The following is a 15,402-nucleotide window of genomic DNA, read 5'->3' on the forward strand; positions in this document are numbered from 1 at the left end:
GCTGTTGTGTAATTTTGGATAATTAGGAGAGAGGAATTTTCCAACTGGACACAATGGAAAGAAGAGAGTTGGTGAATTAGGAGTTTCAACAAGTCTTTTATTTCAATTACATTTTATTTTTACTTAAGTGTGTTTTTTTTTTTTGACCCCTGTCAATTTTTCTGGAACTACAACTATTGTGGAGCTCCAGCATCCACTAGCTGGAAGGGCATGCTGGTGCTTGTGGTTCAACAAAACTTTTCAGTGTGCGACCAACTGTCCTGCTCTCCAAACCCCACACGTTTCATGAGAGGTCCGGTGAACAGACATCTCCTTTGAATACTGAGATACTTGGGTGTAATAAGTGGAACTTTAAAAGCATTCACAGGGGTAAATGTATCAAGCTGTGAGTTTCCGGCGGGTTTGAAAAGTGGAGATGTTGCCTATAGCAACCAATCACATTCTAGTTATCATTTATTTAGTACATTATACAAAATGACAGCTAGAATCTGATTGGTTGCTATGGGCAACACCTCCACTTTTCAAACCCACCGGTAACTCGCAGCTTGATACATTTACCCCACAGAAACATCCATTTGTCACACTGCACTGAAGAAGCCCTTGGGGTTTACAATGCACCTGTTACTACGAATGAAAAGAGTTGTCTGGGCAGATGCAACATTGTGTTCATGGCAGATGTGATGTCTCAAATGTTCATTCCAAATATAAGCCACATGTCTTCCATTGTTTTTCCAGTAGGTGGGGTTGAGAATTGTACTGAGGGTGAATGCAGAGGTTCTGGAATCATTAATCTGTACAAAATAATTCCATAGTCCATGTACACAGTCATCTCTGAAAGTGGAGCACATTAAAGATCTGTGTGGTAGTACCTCCCATACCCAGTAGATGTCACTATTGCCATAGCTGATCAGGGACTCACACATGGCCTCCTGTATTTTATCAGACCAGGGAATGATTGGATCTGTTGGGGCACCCCACAAGCATGACAGATCTGGTGCTTGGAACAGCATTGGGACCAGTTTATTTGATTTTAGGCTAAAACCTCCCCATAGTTGGCACCAGGTAAGACAAGAGGAGCATCAGCAGATATGGACCAGAGAAATGAGGTCCACCTATAGACACTTCCTGCTGTTTATATGACACTTACACTGCGTCTGCTGCCGCTTTCCATCGTGTTTCTTTCATCAGTTACATACAAGCACTGTGAGTACGATCTTCCCATGTACCCACAGCTTTACTCGGACACTAACCCTGACCGCTGCAGCTGCTACTCAATAGATACTAAACATCTTTTTATATACAGCAAATTCTGCTTTAGGAATAATGACTGTCTGCTGTATACATACAACGGGCTGCTAACAGCAGGATGTTCCTGTGATGTGCGCTGGAATTTCTGCACATGGCTTCTCTCTGTACCTAATGCTTATAAAGCTCTGTGCCAGCGTTGTCCACAGCTGCTCTTCTGCATATGGGCAGTGCCCAGCGATGGCGCCACAGGGCCCTCAGCACCAGGCCTATCATGTGTGATTGTGGAAGGGTTCAGAGGAACCCTCAGCTGTGTGTGGAGAAGACGGCACCTGCAAGGACCACCAGGACTGCACCTGCCAGGACCACCAGGACCTCTCTGCCAGGACCACCTGGGCCGCTCTGCCAGGACCACCAGGACTGCACCTGCCAGGACCACCAGGACCTCTCTGCCAGGACCACCTGGACTGCTCTGCCAGGACCACCAGGACCGCACCTGTCAGGACCCCTGGGACCTGACTGCCAGGATCGGCAGAATCTCTCTACCAGGACCGCTCTGCCAGGACCACCAGGACCGCACCTGTCAGGACCACCAGGACCTCTCTGCCAGGACCACCAGGATCACTCTGCCAGGACCACCAGGACCTCTCAGCCAGGACCGCTCTGCCAGGACCGCACCTGCCAGGACCACCAGGACCTCTCTGCCAGGACCACCAGGACCGCTCTGCCAGGACCACCAGGACCTCTCTGCCAGGACCACCAGGACCGCTCGGTCAAACCACTGCTCCATCTGATTGTGGATCACATATCCTATATTAAAGCAATCCCTTCTGAATTGCATTACATAAGACCATGACCCTGAAACACTGCCCTCTCCTGTCAGGGTGAGATCATTTCTTCAAGAGAAACATTAGCTCCCGTCAAAAACTCACCTCAATATTTCCCAGGCTGCACAATATTTCTCTTCTTATTAAACTACTTTATAGAAGAGGTACACAGTCTGTGGGGTCCCAGAATCTGATTTTGGGGTCTGCAGAATGGCACACAGACAGTTGTGGTCCCAGCTAAAAAAAAAACGTTGAACGCCAAAGTATAATTCCATTGAAAACTTACAATTTAAGTTTGGGTGGAACCCACAGATTTGCTGACTTTAGGTGCAGCGATTCTATGTGTTGCGGAGAGTTCTTCTTTACAGAACAATGATTTTAATATGTTGTGTAAAATAAATAAAATAGTTTTTTGTGTAGGGATTGGTCCCTGTTCAAAGGTCACCATCCCTAGGGATTGGCATATGTCAGGATTATCTACTGCTGGCTGTGAATCAGGTCTCCGTGGTATTACAGATACACTTAATTCTCAGTATGGTTTAAGTTGCCAGCATTTCCCACCATCCATTAATGTCCGGGAGACTTGCAAATTTCAGGTAGGTATCCCGGACCCCTGGGAGTACTGGTCTTTCTCCTGGATCTCACCCATTTCCTAGTGAAGTGGGTGAAATGGGCTCCCTGACGCATTTCGCGGATGACAACAAGCCACGATCGTAGCCAACATGATACGTTTTGCTGTGTCATGCCCCCTTCTCTTGTCACCTGACCCCCCCCCCGTCTGGGACCTCCCGGGACACTGATGAAATTGACAAGTATGAGTACTGTGAAGATACGTGGTTCCCAAATCACTTGGACACGGTATTAGAGGAAAAAGAGAAGGATGATTTATTCTGCAGAACAGGATTAAATGCAGCACGGCCCCGTAATGATAGCAGGTCCAACAAGTGAGGAAATCAGTTCAAATAAATCTAGTAAGATATTCACATCACATCTCTGGCAGAGCATCACCTCTTGGCCAAAAGTTAGTCACACTCGTCCAGCTCCCAGGGTAGCCTCTTTTATCACCTCCTAATCCCACCTTGGGAACTGCCTGCCCAGGGGAGTTGTAAAAGGTCTCGATTGGTGGGCTGCTTACGCTATCCAGCCCCCTCCCCAGGTCACTTCCCTCACGTGACTCCTGCCGGGTCCGGGTCCTGGCTCTCTGTATAGCTCACTAGTGGACAATAGGGAGCAAACAGAAATAACAATGGTAGCTTAATTCACTTAACTTCTGAGTGTTCCATGTGGAGGTGGAATTTAACCCCTGAAGTACTTTTCCAAGGATATGTTATAGTTACCTCACTGATACTTCCTCATAACAACTTTCCTAAAAAGTGCAGTTCAGGTATGGGTTAGATTAAGGCAGTGGTTCCCAAACTTTTTCAGTTCGCGGCACCCTTAGAGTCTCCAAATTTTTTCAAGGCACCCCTTTGTATGCAAAAATGCCCCTCTGCATCCAGACACTCTGCCCCCTCTGCATCCAGGCACACTGCCCCCTCTGCAACCAGGCACACTACCCCCTCTGCAACCAGGCACACTGCCCCCTCTGCAACCAGGCACACTACCCCCTCTGCAGCCAGGCACACTGCCCCCTCTGCAACCAGGCACACTGCCCCCTCTGCATCCAGGCACACTGGCCCCTCTGCATCCAGGCACACTGCCCCCTCTGCATCCAGACACACTGCCCTCTCTCACATTGCCCCCTCTGCCACGCTGTCCCCCTCCCTCTGCCCTCTGTCACGCTGTCCCCCTCCTCTGCCCTCTCTCATGCTGTCCTCCTCCTCTGCCCTCTCTCACGCTGTCCCCCTCCTCTGCCCTCTCACGCTGTCCCCCTTCTCTGTCCTCTGTCCCCCTGTCCCCCTCCTCTGCTCTCTGTCCCCCTCCTCTGCCCTCTGTCCTCCTCCTCTGCTCTCTGTCCCCCTCCTCTGTCCTCTGTCATGCTGTCCCCCTCCTCTGCCCTCTGTCACGCTGTCCCCCTCCTTTGCCCTCTGTCACGCTGTCCCCCTTCTCTGCCCTCTGTCCCCCTATTCTGCTCTCTGTCACGCTGTCCCCCTCCTCTGCCCTGTGTCCCCCTCCTCTGCTCTGTCACGCTGTCCCCCTCCTCTGCTCTCTGTTCCCCTCCTCTGCCCTCTGTCCCCCTCCTCTGCCCTCTGTCCCCCTCCTCTGCTCTCTGTCACGCTGTCCCCCTCCTCTGCCCCCCTCCTCTGCTCTCTGTCACGCTGTCCCCCTCCTCTGCCCTCTTCCTCTGCTCTCTGTCCCCCTCCTCTGCCCTCTGTCCCCCTTGTCTGCCCTCTGTCCCCCTCCTCTGCCCTCCTCCTCTGCTCTCTGTCCCCCTCCTCTGCCCTCTGTCCCCCTTCTCTGCCCTCTGTCCCCCTCCTCTGCTCTCTGCCCCCCTCCTCTGCTCTCTGTCCCCCTCCTCTGCCCTCTGTCCCCCTCCTCTGCCCTCTGTCCTCCTCCTCTGCCCTCTGTCCCTCTCCTCTGCTCTCTGTCCCTCTCCTCTGCTCTCTGTCCCCCTCCTCTGCTCTCTGTCCCCCTCCTCTGCCCTCTGTCCCCCTCCTCTGCCCTCTGTCCTCCTCCTCTGCCCTCTGTCCTCCTCCTCTGCTACGATCCCTCTCACTCTGCCCCGCGCCAGGCGCGAGCAATAGAAAAAAGAAAGAAAACAGAAACGTACCAATCCGCGCGGCGCTGGGACCCAGCAGCCTCCTCTCTCCCACAGCTGTCACTGACGTCGATATTCAGTGACAGCTGCGGGAGAGAGGAGGCTGCTGGGTCCCGGCGCCGCGGGGATTGGTAAGTTTCTGTTTTCTTTCTTTTTTCTATGGCTGGCCTGCGGCAACGCAGTGATAGCGCCGCGGCACCCCTGGGAGCCGCGGCGCACACTTTGGGAACCGCCGGATTTAGGGGTTGTAACACCATACACGATGCCCGTTGCTTTACAAGTACCAGTCTCTAATTTATCCTATAGAGTGAATACACTACACTGACAAGTGAGGCTGAGTGTGAGCCACTGTTCCCTTTAGTCCTATATGGAAGAGGGATTCTATAGAATAGTTGTCTTGGAGTGAGATGGATTTCTCTATATAAATGTGTATATAATGTGCCTCATTGTGCCATCTGTCTGAGTGATACTCACTGTCTCTGTGACATTCATTCCATAAAGCACACACTTCAGTAGAGATCTATGTAAAGTCACCGCAATGATGGGCTGATTTGGAGGATGTTGTCCTTTTAGACAGAGCAACATTTACAGGGAAATACTAAGACAATCCGTGTGCTCAGTGTATTGTGTCTGTGCTGGGACATTGTGACTGGCACTAAATCTAGACTTTTGCAAAGAAAAGAAAATGTAAAATAGTTGCAGGTTCGTCACAAATAGCAGCATGATTATCATTATGAGCAATACCAAAGAGATTACAGCGAGAACACCCAGCCAGCAGTATTCACAGAGTGTAAGTACTGAGGACATATAGAAAACGTCTGGAGCCCCTAAACCTATTGTTGTGTCAGCCTGCACTTAGCTGTGCCACAGCCTTTATCAGCCTCTCATCCCAGAAACAGGGCTTCTCTCCAGGAAAGAGGCTTCTTAGACAGCACAACCAGACAGATGCCGTTTCTGGCCTGTTCTGAGCTCCTGCATGTAGATGTCTTCCGCTGGCTGGAAGGGGGTTAGAGATCCCTCCACTCTCTATATAAATATAGCTCTCTGCTGAAGTGAGACAATTAGCACCTTCCAGTCATCTGCATCATGCAGATCAGGTGCAATGACACTCGCTTCACGTGGGAAGAGGGGAAACGTCTGGCATGTGTTAACCATTTAGGGACAGCAGCGTCCAGTAAGGGGGTTATCTAAGGGTGAATAGCAGTGGTGGGTTATCATTCCTCAACCCATGGACACTGTCTTCACCTATTCAACATCTAATCACAATACATATCTGATAATCTGAGAATGTCTTCAATGTTTAACCTCACATGCCTTTAACTTTCATTCATTACAGCACAGAAGATCCACTCCCCAACTGTACCTGAATTCACGGCCAACCCCTTATAACCCACTGTTGGCCAGTAAATAATTGTGTCACAGAGTGGTTGTTAATAACTGCAGATACATAACGTCACATATCAGCATTGTCTGAAGGAATGATGAAAAAAAAACATTTTATATTTACAACTTTTTTACATCTATCAAACAGACAACAGTCCTGTAAGGCGGCTCCAGAGTTGGGAATAGACCTCATGACTTCCATCATTTTCTAACAGAAATCTGGGGCGCTCATCTGTCCTAACAGTAATTGTATCCATAACCCCTGCCCCATAGTTTCCTTATAGTTCCTGTATATCGTAAAATGTTCCCATAAATTCTGCTAATCTCAGTGCATTGGGATTCTGAGCTTCAGGAACACTAGCGTCCCTGGACAACCAAGGCGGGGGTCCTCGCCATGTGGTATTGACCAGGGGGGTCAGAGCAATATTTGAAACCTATAACTGAGCTCAGAAACAGTGAAGCCCCCATCATTAGTACTGAGCATTATGCCATATAACAGATGGGATATCACGTAAAGATATCAGAGCCTAAATACGAATCCCTGAAATGTAAATGAATAAAGTACTCTGCAGAATTTCATATGTTATGAAATCTCACATTTAACATTTAATATACACTATATCTTTCATTAATACCATGTTGGTATACATTTAATAGCATGGATTATATACAGATACTATTTGAGGACGGAGCTTCTTTCTTTTACAACAAAACACGGAATCAGAGACAAAGCCACTTGTATCACTAATAAAACACAGTGTGACTCAAACAATGTATTGTATATCTGAGACACAATATACTCCCAGCTCACAGACCATGTATTGTGTCAGAGCGCACAATCAGTGACTGGTGCCACCTTTCCCGGAGAGATATCATTGCTATGTGAGTATAATTGTGTTACTGTCACTGAGATTAGACACTCTGTGTGTTATGTACTTGTTATTCTGTTGTCATAAAGCTGCAGAAGAAACTTAGAATAGTGAATTAATGAAAGGACACTTCTTACATCTTCATGGCTGTGTCATGGTGACAGTTCTGAACCCATATTGCTTTGCATTAGGGATTTTGTCAATGCCACAACGAGGGTATAAACAGACCAAGAGCATATCGGTAGCCCACATGAGACCACTGACTACAAGAATAAAACGCTTACTGTTGTTTCTTGGTCAGCTCCTGCTCCTTCTGCACCAGGTCCTGTTTCAGAGAGGCCAACATCTCCACACTGACGTCCACCTGCCTTGTCAACTCAGAGGCCCTGTCCTCCAATTCCTGCTTCTCCTGACCAAGCCGTACGCTCTCCTGCTTGGCTTTCTCCAGCTCTGAACTCTTTCTTTCCAGCTCCACCTGCAGCCTTCCCACCTGTGTGGCGATCTTTTGTTCTACCTCCTCCGTCAGCTTCTCCAGCCGCTTGTCCACTTCCAGCTTCTCAAACGCTCTCACCTTCAACCTGGCCAGACCCTCCTCATAGGCAGCGTCCACAGCTGCAGATGCAGCGGCCGCTGCCGCCACCGCTGCTGGTGGAGTGGAGTGAGACGTCATAGTCGTCTTGGTAAATATCTCACCCAGAGGGATCTCCACCTCCTGGGTGTAACGAGAAGATGCTGGGCTGAAATCTTCTGCCTGAACTAGGTCCCGCGTGAACCTCTGCTCCTTGCCCTGGAAAGATGTGCTCTCAAAGACGTCCCTATGGTGGGCTGGGGTAAGCAAAGCAGCCTCACTGGTCAAGGGGAAGACGGTTGCATCACAAATGCTATTGGTTTTGGATAAGACATAGAGGGTCTCATAGGTGTGGTTGTATTCCAGGTGGGCCCTCAAAGAGGACAGACTCCTGAAACGTTTGTGCTCACCGCACCTTGGGCAACGATAGGGCAGGTCCAAAGAGGCCATCCCTTAGTTCATAAGTTGATACCTGTCTGTCAGCTCTAAACAGAGCAGGAAGGTGCTGACTGTCATGGTGTGCCAGGGACCCTAGATGGGTCAGAATCTTGGGTTAAACAGGACTTCAATAGTCTTTGCATACATGGGATCATTTCTGTGGCAGAAGACTGAGGAACCTCACTACACAAAACTCCAGATGTTGTTCTGTCTCTAAATCAAAGTGCCCACTTGTGAGACGGAATTTCCCAGAGGACCATTAGGCTGTGGAGAAAGGGAGAGAGAGAGAATAAGCCATGGTTAAATGCAATGAAGATGTCATTTATATACTCATACATATATTACAATGTACCTATGACAGATCTATTCATAGATGACTGCCTTGCTGGTTGTCTCAAAGGATCAGCTTAAATATCTCCCCAAATCATCTAATTGTTTCAGAGAAGCTGTCTATATAGCGTGTCACATGCTAACCAGAATCCAAAATCCTGTTAACCTTCTCTGATGAGTCCTAACAAGGGAAAAACAGGCTGTCTGTAGGTGGAAATACTGTCTCAGTCCTTCTCATGCCCTAAAAATTCCAGAGAGTAACAGCATTGAAGAAAGAACAGACATGTAACCTTATTAATAGATGACACCCTGAATGGTCAACTTTATAGGAAATCATTGCAGCTTCCCCACCACAGGAAATACAAATAGCAAAATCATTACAAGACAGATAATTCCTTTCAAAGTTGCTGCAGCATCACTGATCACCTAATGAGTGTGTATCCATCAATATGTACAGTAGATTTATGTTAACTAGGACGTAACAAGCCTGTCACTCAGGCTGTGGATTGTGTCCTGGATGCAGTGATACAAGATAAATAAAAGCTTCACACTTCTAAGCAAGATGGCAATGTGTCAGTATTTCAACTATATAATTAGCTTGGTAAGCTTTTATATATATATATTAATGCCCAATAATGGGTATAATGCCTCTTTAAAATATTAAGTCAATCATCTGCAATCTGCAAGGGAGCTGTTATATTAATTTAGGGCCTTCCAAGTTAGTACTGTCCAATTAGAGCAGATGACCCCTTGTTGTCAGAAAACAATTATCGCCTTAATTATTCTAAGGTCACGTATTTTATACACACTGGCTTTCTGCAGTCCGTGTGAGAGATAGATCTAAATACGTTACATGTTTAGCTGAGTGATTGACGCGTGTCCTGTGTTTTTAATGAGAATACACATATTCTAAAGAAATATTACCCAGAATGTCATAATACAGCACAATGACATCGTCAGCTACTGTAGCACATCCTGGGAACTGGCGTCCGGGGCCAGAGGGGGACAAGCGCTTGTAAATGGCTGTCATGGGAACATTTCATTTATCCTATATTGGATCACTGACAGACACTGAATAGAGAGTCTAATTATTATTTCAATGCAATGCAAACTGCAAGATAGGGAATGTCTCTCTCAGATCCCCCAGGAAACCTCCAGCTCAGCCTCCGGGCGTAGGATACGGACACGTGACTCATGCAAGTAGCACAGGGTCTCTGCGAGGGAATCTCTTCTCCCTTCCTCTATCAATTAGACAGAAACAAATATCACATCTACATTGCCTGCAGCAATTATAAGTGGATTCTCCCTTCAAAATCCACATATATACTACTGCGGCTTAACGATCCCTATGCTGGCATCCAAATCCTCCATTAATGTACCAAAGTGCAATTGACCACACTTGGACATTACAGAGAGAGAGAGCCCTTAAGGAGTCGCTCACTCCGGTCCATCCACTTGACCCAAGCACTGCACTGGAAACTGGATGGATCCCATCGGGCATCTCTAGTGTGGTCAGATGATGAGTTAGTTGTCTGACCTAATTATTACATCTGGACATTTCTGATTGGACGTTGAATCTGCAGTTGCTCTGCGCTCGCAGACCCTGCAATTTGTGGTCAGTTAGGTCAAAAATAACATCCCGCATGGGCATCTTTAACAGCAGAAAGGTGTTAGAAAGTTCTGGCCTTTGCTATCGAGACTACAGAAGTAGTAGATGATGTAGGCCATGCAGATGAGACAATCCCTACTTTCAAATAACACTTCTTCTCCTTCCTAATACTTCCCATTACAAACATTCCATCATATCAGAGAGCTAAATCAGAACAGCTAAGTCACATATGCTGGCTGAAGCCTGGGCCACACTCCTGTCATCCTCTTGTGCATCACAGCTCCTGGCACTCTATGCCAGAGAACAGCACACTGAGACTGGTGGCCCCTACATAAGAGGCGACGGTGGAGAGGTATAGTACAGTTCAGTAGTAACTCACCTGCCAACCACTCTTTAGTCCCTACTGGGCTAAGCTATCTCCCTCCTGCACATTGTCACTCTTGGTTCTCATGTTTAGCTTAGAGTGCTGACGTGTAGGGAGGAAGCAGCTCAGAAGTAGGGAGTGGCCCACTCACAGGGTGCACTCACCTTAGAACCCTGTACTTTAAAATGAAAACATAAAAGTCCAATGTAGCGAAAGATATTCTCTCATCCAGAGAGTGTGTCCAGGCTTCTGATTGAAGGGGGTGTAAAATGCTGGCTCATTGGTGAAAAAAGTGGGCTTGTTTCCTAAAGACCAACTCTGACTTGTGCTAGGAAACAGGTTGGACTGTCAGAGGTGAATATATTGGGCAGAGTTAAGTCAGCAATCCAGTAATGAAGAAGTGTCCAGACTATCCACAGTACATGACGGTGAAACCTGAGACTGCTAGTCAGTCACATATGTGACAGCTCCAGAAACGCTAGTCTAGAAGCATCTACAGCCCCTGAAGGTACTGTGAACTGCAACCATACAAGTGAAGTTGTACTGCACAATTCACCAAACATGCACATTTAAAATAAATACTAATAACTCTGCATACACAGCAAGGGGAGTAGAACATACGGATTAAAAACAAATAATTGACACTGTGCAAATGGTGAAAGAGAAGTGGTACTGTGCCGGTGTGTATACATCTAACCTATGGAAAGTTACTGAGAATTACACCCAGCACACATAATAACAGAAGTGGTACTGTGCCGGTGTGTATACATCTAACCTAAGGAGAGCTACTGAGAATTACACCTAATAAGGGAAGTGCTTGATGTATAATCATTATTTTAAAATGTCCTGGGACCAATCATTGAGCATGCATACAGTATAGCTGTCCTGGACCAATCACTGAGCATGCATACAGTATAGGTGTCCTGGACCAATCACTGAGCATGCATACAGTACAGCTGTCTGGACCAATCACTGAGCATGCATACAGTATAGGTGTCTGGACCAATCACTGAGCAGGCATACAGTATAGCTGTCCTGGACCAATCACTGAGCATGCATACAGTATAGCTGTCCTGGACCAATCACTGAGCATGCATACAGTATAGCTGCCCTGGACCAATCACTAAGCATGCATACAGTATAGCTGTCCTGGACCAATCATTGAGCATGCATACAGTATAGCTGTCCTGGACCAATCATTGAGCATGCATATAGTATAGCTGTCCTGGACCAATCACTGAGCAGGCATACAGTATACCTGTCTGGACCAATCACTGAGCATGCATACAGTATAGCTGTCCTGGACCAATCACTAAGCATGCATACAGTATAGCTGCCCTGGACCAATCATTGAGCATGCATACAGTATAGCTGTCCTGGACCAATCATTGAGCATGCATACAGTATAGCTGTCCTGGACCAATCATTGAGCATGCATACAGTATAGGTGTCTGGACCAATCACTGAGCAGGCATACAGTATAGCTGTCCTGGACCAATCACTGAGCAGGCATACAGTATAGCTGTCCTGGACCAATCACTGAGCATGCATACAGTATAGCTGTCCTGGACCAATCATTGAGCATGCATACAGTATAGCTGTCCTGGACCAATCATTGAGCATGCATATAGTATAGCTGTCCTGGACCAATCACTGAGCAGGCATACAGTATACCTGTCTGGACCAATCACTGAGCATGCATACAGTATAGCTGTCCTGGACCAATCATTGAGCATGCATACAGTATAGCTGTCCTGGACCAATCATTGAGCATGCATACAGTATAGCTGTCCTGGACCAATCACTGAGCAGGCATACAGTATAGCTGTCCTGGACCAATCATTGAGCATGCATACAGTCTAGCTGTCCTGGACCAATCATTGAGCATGCATATAGTATAGCTGTCCTGGACCAATCACTGAGCAGGCATACAGTATACCTGTCTGGACCAATCACTGAGCATGCATACAGTATAGCTGTCCTGGACCAATCATTGAGCATGCATACAGTATAGCTGTCCTGGACCAATCATTGAGCATGCATACAGTATAGCTGTCCTGGACCAATCATTGAGCATGCATACAGTCTAGCTGTCCTGGACCAATCATTGAGCATGCATATAGTATAGCTGTCCTGGACCAATCACTGAGCATGCATACAGTATAGCTGTCCTGGACCAATCACTGAGCATGCATACAGTATACCTGTCTGGACCAATCACTGAGCATGCATACAGTATAGCTGTCCTGGACCAATCATTGAGCATGCATACAGTATAGCTGTCCTGGACCAATCATTGAGCATGCATACAGTATAGCTTTCCTGGACCAATCATTGAGCATGCATACAGTCTAGCTGTCCTGGACCAATCATTGAGCATGCATATAGTATAGCTGTCCTGGACCAATCACTGAGCATGCATATAGCATAGCTGTCCTGGACCAATCACTGAGCATGCATACAGTATACCTGTCTGGACCAATCACTGAGCATGCATACAGTATAGCTGTCCTGGACCAATCATTGAGCATGCATACAGTATAGCTGTCCTGGACCAATCATTGAGCATGCATACAGTATAGCTGTCCTGGACCAATCATTGAGCATGCATACAGTATACCTGTCTGGACCAATCACTGAGCAGGCATACAGTATAGCTGTCCTGGACCAATCACTGAGCATGCATACAGTATAGCTGTCCTGGACCAATCATTGAGCATGCATACAGTATACCTGTCTGGACCAATCACTGAGCAGGCATACAGTATAGCTGTCTCTGTGTGCAGAGACAGCTATACGAGATCTGGGCTCTATCTCACGGTCAGGGTCTGTGCCATGTAAGAATGGGTCTTACATGAGGACTACAGACACCGGGAAGATGTAGCTCGGAGGGCACCTTTGTATTAGCTTAAATTAAGGCTGTCGGGGTTTATCTACCATTTCTAGTAATAACCTTTTGTGACTGGTGTACGGAGCGTGACGCGGTGGCCTTCAGGGAGATGAGATCCGGTGTGACAGGCAGGAAATAGACTGAACAGACTGCTGGGCTGCGCTCTCCCTCCTCACCAGCCACAGGGGGGTCCTGTCATCCCAATCACCCTGCTCCTGTCATGGCTGGGCTCAGCCTGAATAATCACAGCAGCTCCAACATGTATCTAACCCAGGGTCGGATTCATCCTGCTCACATTCACCATGTTATATATTATTATGTATATAGCACCAATCATATTACACAGCGCTGTACAGAGAATATGTAATCATTCACATCAGTATCTGCTCCATTGGAGCTTACAATCTACATTATCTACCACTAGGCTCCATTATGTCAGAAGTATGTTTACAGAATGTTTTTGGTGTGGCAAGAAACGGGAGCACACAGAGGAAACCAACACTAACACAGGAAGAACATACAAACTCCACACAGATAGAGTCCTGGCTGGAATTAAACTCATGACCTCAGCGCTGTGAGGCAGCAATGCTAACCACTGTGCCACAATTGTGCCTTGTATAGTTATATAGTTACTGGTGTTGGGGAGAGTACTTGCATTTCACCTCCTAGATTGTATTTGTTAAAAAACTATATTTGTTCCCAATCCGGTATGTTCTAGGCTGCACCATATTTATATAGGCGTTTGTTCGGTCCCAGCTACATGAGGCCTCTTTCCTCAGTTCTTCTAGCTGTACTTTAACATTTTCAACTTAGATTAAAAACAAGAGACATCATCTTCCAGCAAGTGACCCGCAAGGAGTTAATCCTGATAGCACCCAAACCTGACCTGCCTGACTTGTTGTGTACAAACTGTGCACAAATAGCTGACAAACACAATCTAGTGCACTGTGGGAGCACAATGACAGCACAACTACCCAATGTATTAGAGGAGAACCCCACCCGGAAACGATGAGGACAGGTTTAACCCAATATGTGGACACCAAGGATCAGGCAGCCCATTGGGCTTGGAGGTGCTGGCACAACAGGGGTTAAGTGATGGACAATGTGAGTCCTGTGACAGGTGCAAGTCGATCACCCAACTGTGCCCCTAACCCCCAGCCCAGCAGCGCACTCACCTCTCCACGATGACCGCAGCATCACCCGGCAGATGACTGCACAGAGGATCCACAGTATCAGTCTGCTTCTCCCAGGAGCTGCCTAAATCACTGATGACCTGTCAGTGCTGTACCACACAGCGGGGGCTACACCTGGTGCTGGAGCCACAAGTGTCCCTGTATCCCAGTGCTGAAGCCTTAGTCTGCAGGAGCTCCCATCAGGTACAATATCAGCTGTCACAACCTGTCCAGCAAGTCCTTGTACTTCCCTTGGCTCCAAACAATAGACTAGGGCCGTAACCAGGGCTGTGCGATAGGGTCAACTGCCCAGGGTGTAACGCTAAAGGGGGGCACAGTTTATTAATATTTGAGATTCATTTGGTTAAAATTGAGAGCTCGGGGGGCGACATCTTTGTTTCTCACCCCAGGCGCTAAAATTTTAAGTTACGGCTCTGCAATAGACAGAGCCAGTGTTTGTGTTGTCAGCACAGCATTGTCTTATTTATATATTTACACTGACCTGTGTGACTTTCTCTGTCCAAATCCACCCCCATAGTCACCCTGTGACTGCTCATAGTCACCCTGTGTCTGCCCACAGCCACCCCTATAGTCACCCTGTGACAGCCCATAGTCACCCTGTGTCTGCCCACAGCCATCCCCATAGTCACCCTGTGACTGCCCATAGTCACCCTGTGTCTGCCCACAGCCACCCCCATAGTCACCCTGTGACAGCCCATAGTCACCCTGTGTCTGCCCACAGCCACCCCTATAGTCACCCTGTGACAGCCCATAGTCACCCTGTGTCTGCCCACAGCCACCCCCATAGTCACCCTGTGACAGCCCATAGTCACCCTGTGTCTGCCCACAGCCACCCCTATAGTCACCCTGTGACAGCCCATAGTCACCCTGTGTCTGCCCACAGCCACCCCTATAGTCACCCTGTGACAGCCCATAGTCACCCTGTGTCTGCCCACAGCCACCCCCATAGTCACCCTGTGACAACCCATAGTCACCCTGTGTCTGCCCA

General features: G+C 47.7%; 1 protein-coding gene across 3 annotated transcripts in view; it reads right to left on the minus strand.

Moving 5' to 3' along the window:
• FBXO41 (F-box protein 41) overlaps positions 1-15,402 on the minus strand; it is a 114,785-nt gene that overhangs the window by 34,625 nt on the left and 64,758 nt on the right. For all 3 annotated transcript variants that reach the window (XM_075186564.1, XM_075186402.1, XM_075186489.1), the window contains one exon: positions 7,307-8,292. In XM_075186564.1, coding sequence (XP_075042665.1) covers positions 7,307-8,040 — 734 coding nt within the window. In that variant the 5' untranslated portion in view covers positions 8,041-8,292. The remainder of the gene's footprint in view (positions 1-7,306; positions 8,293-15,402) is intronic.

The sequence above is a fragment of the Mixophyes fleayi genome, chromosome 1 (assembly GCF_038048845.1).
Source record: "Mixophyes fleayi isolate aMixFle1 chromosome 1, aMixFle1.hap1, whole genome shotgun sequence".
NCBI lineage: Eukaryota > Metazoa > Chordata > Amphibia > Anura > Limnodynastidae > Mixophyes > Mixophyes fleayi.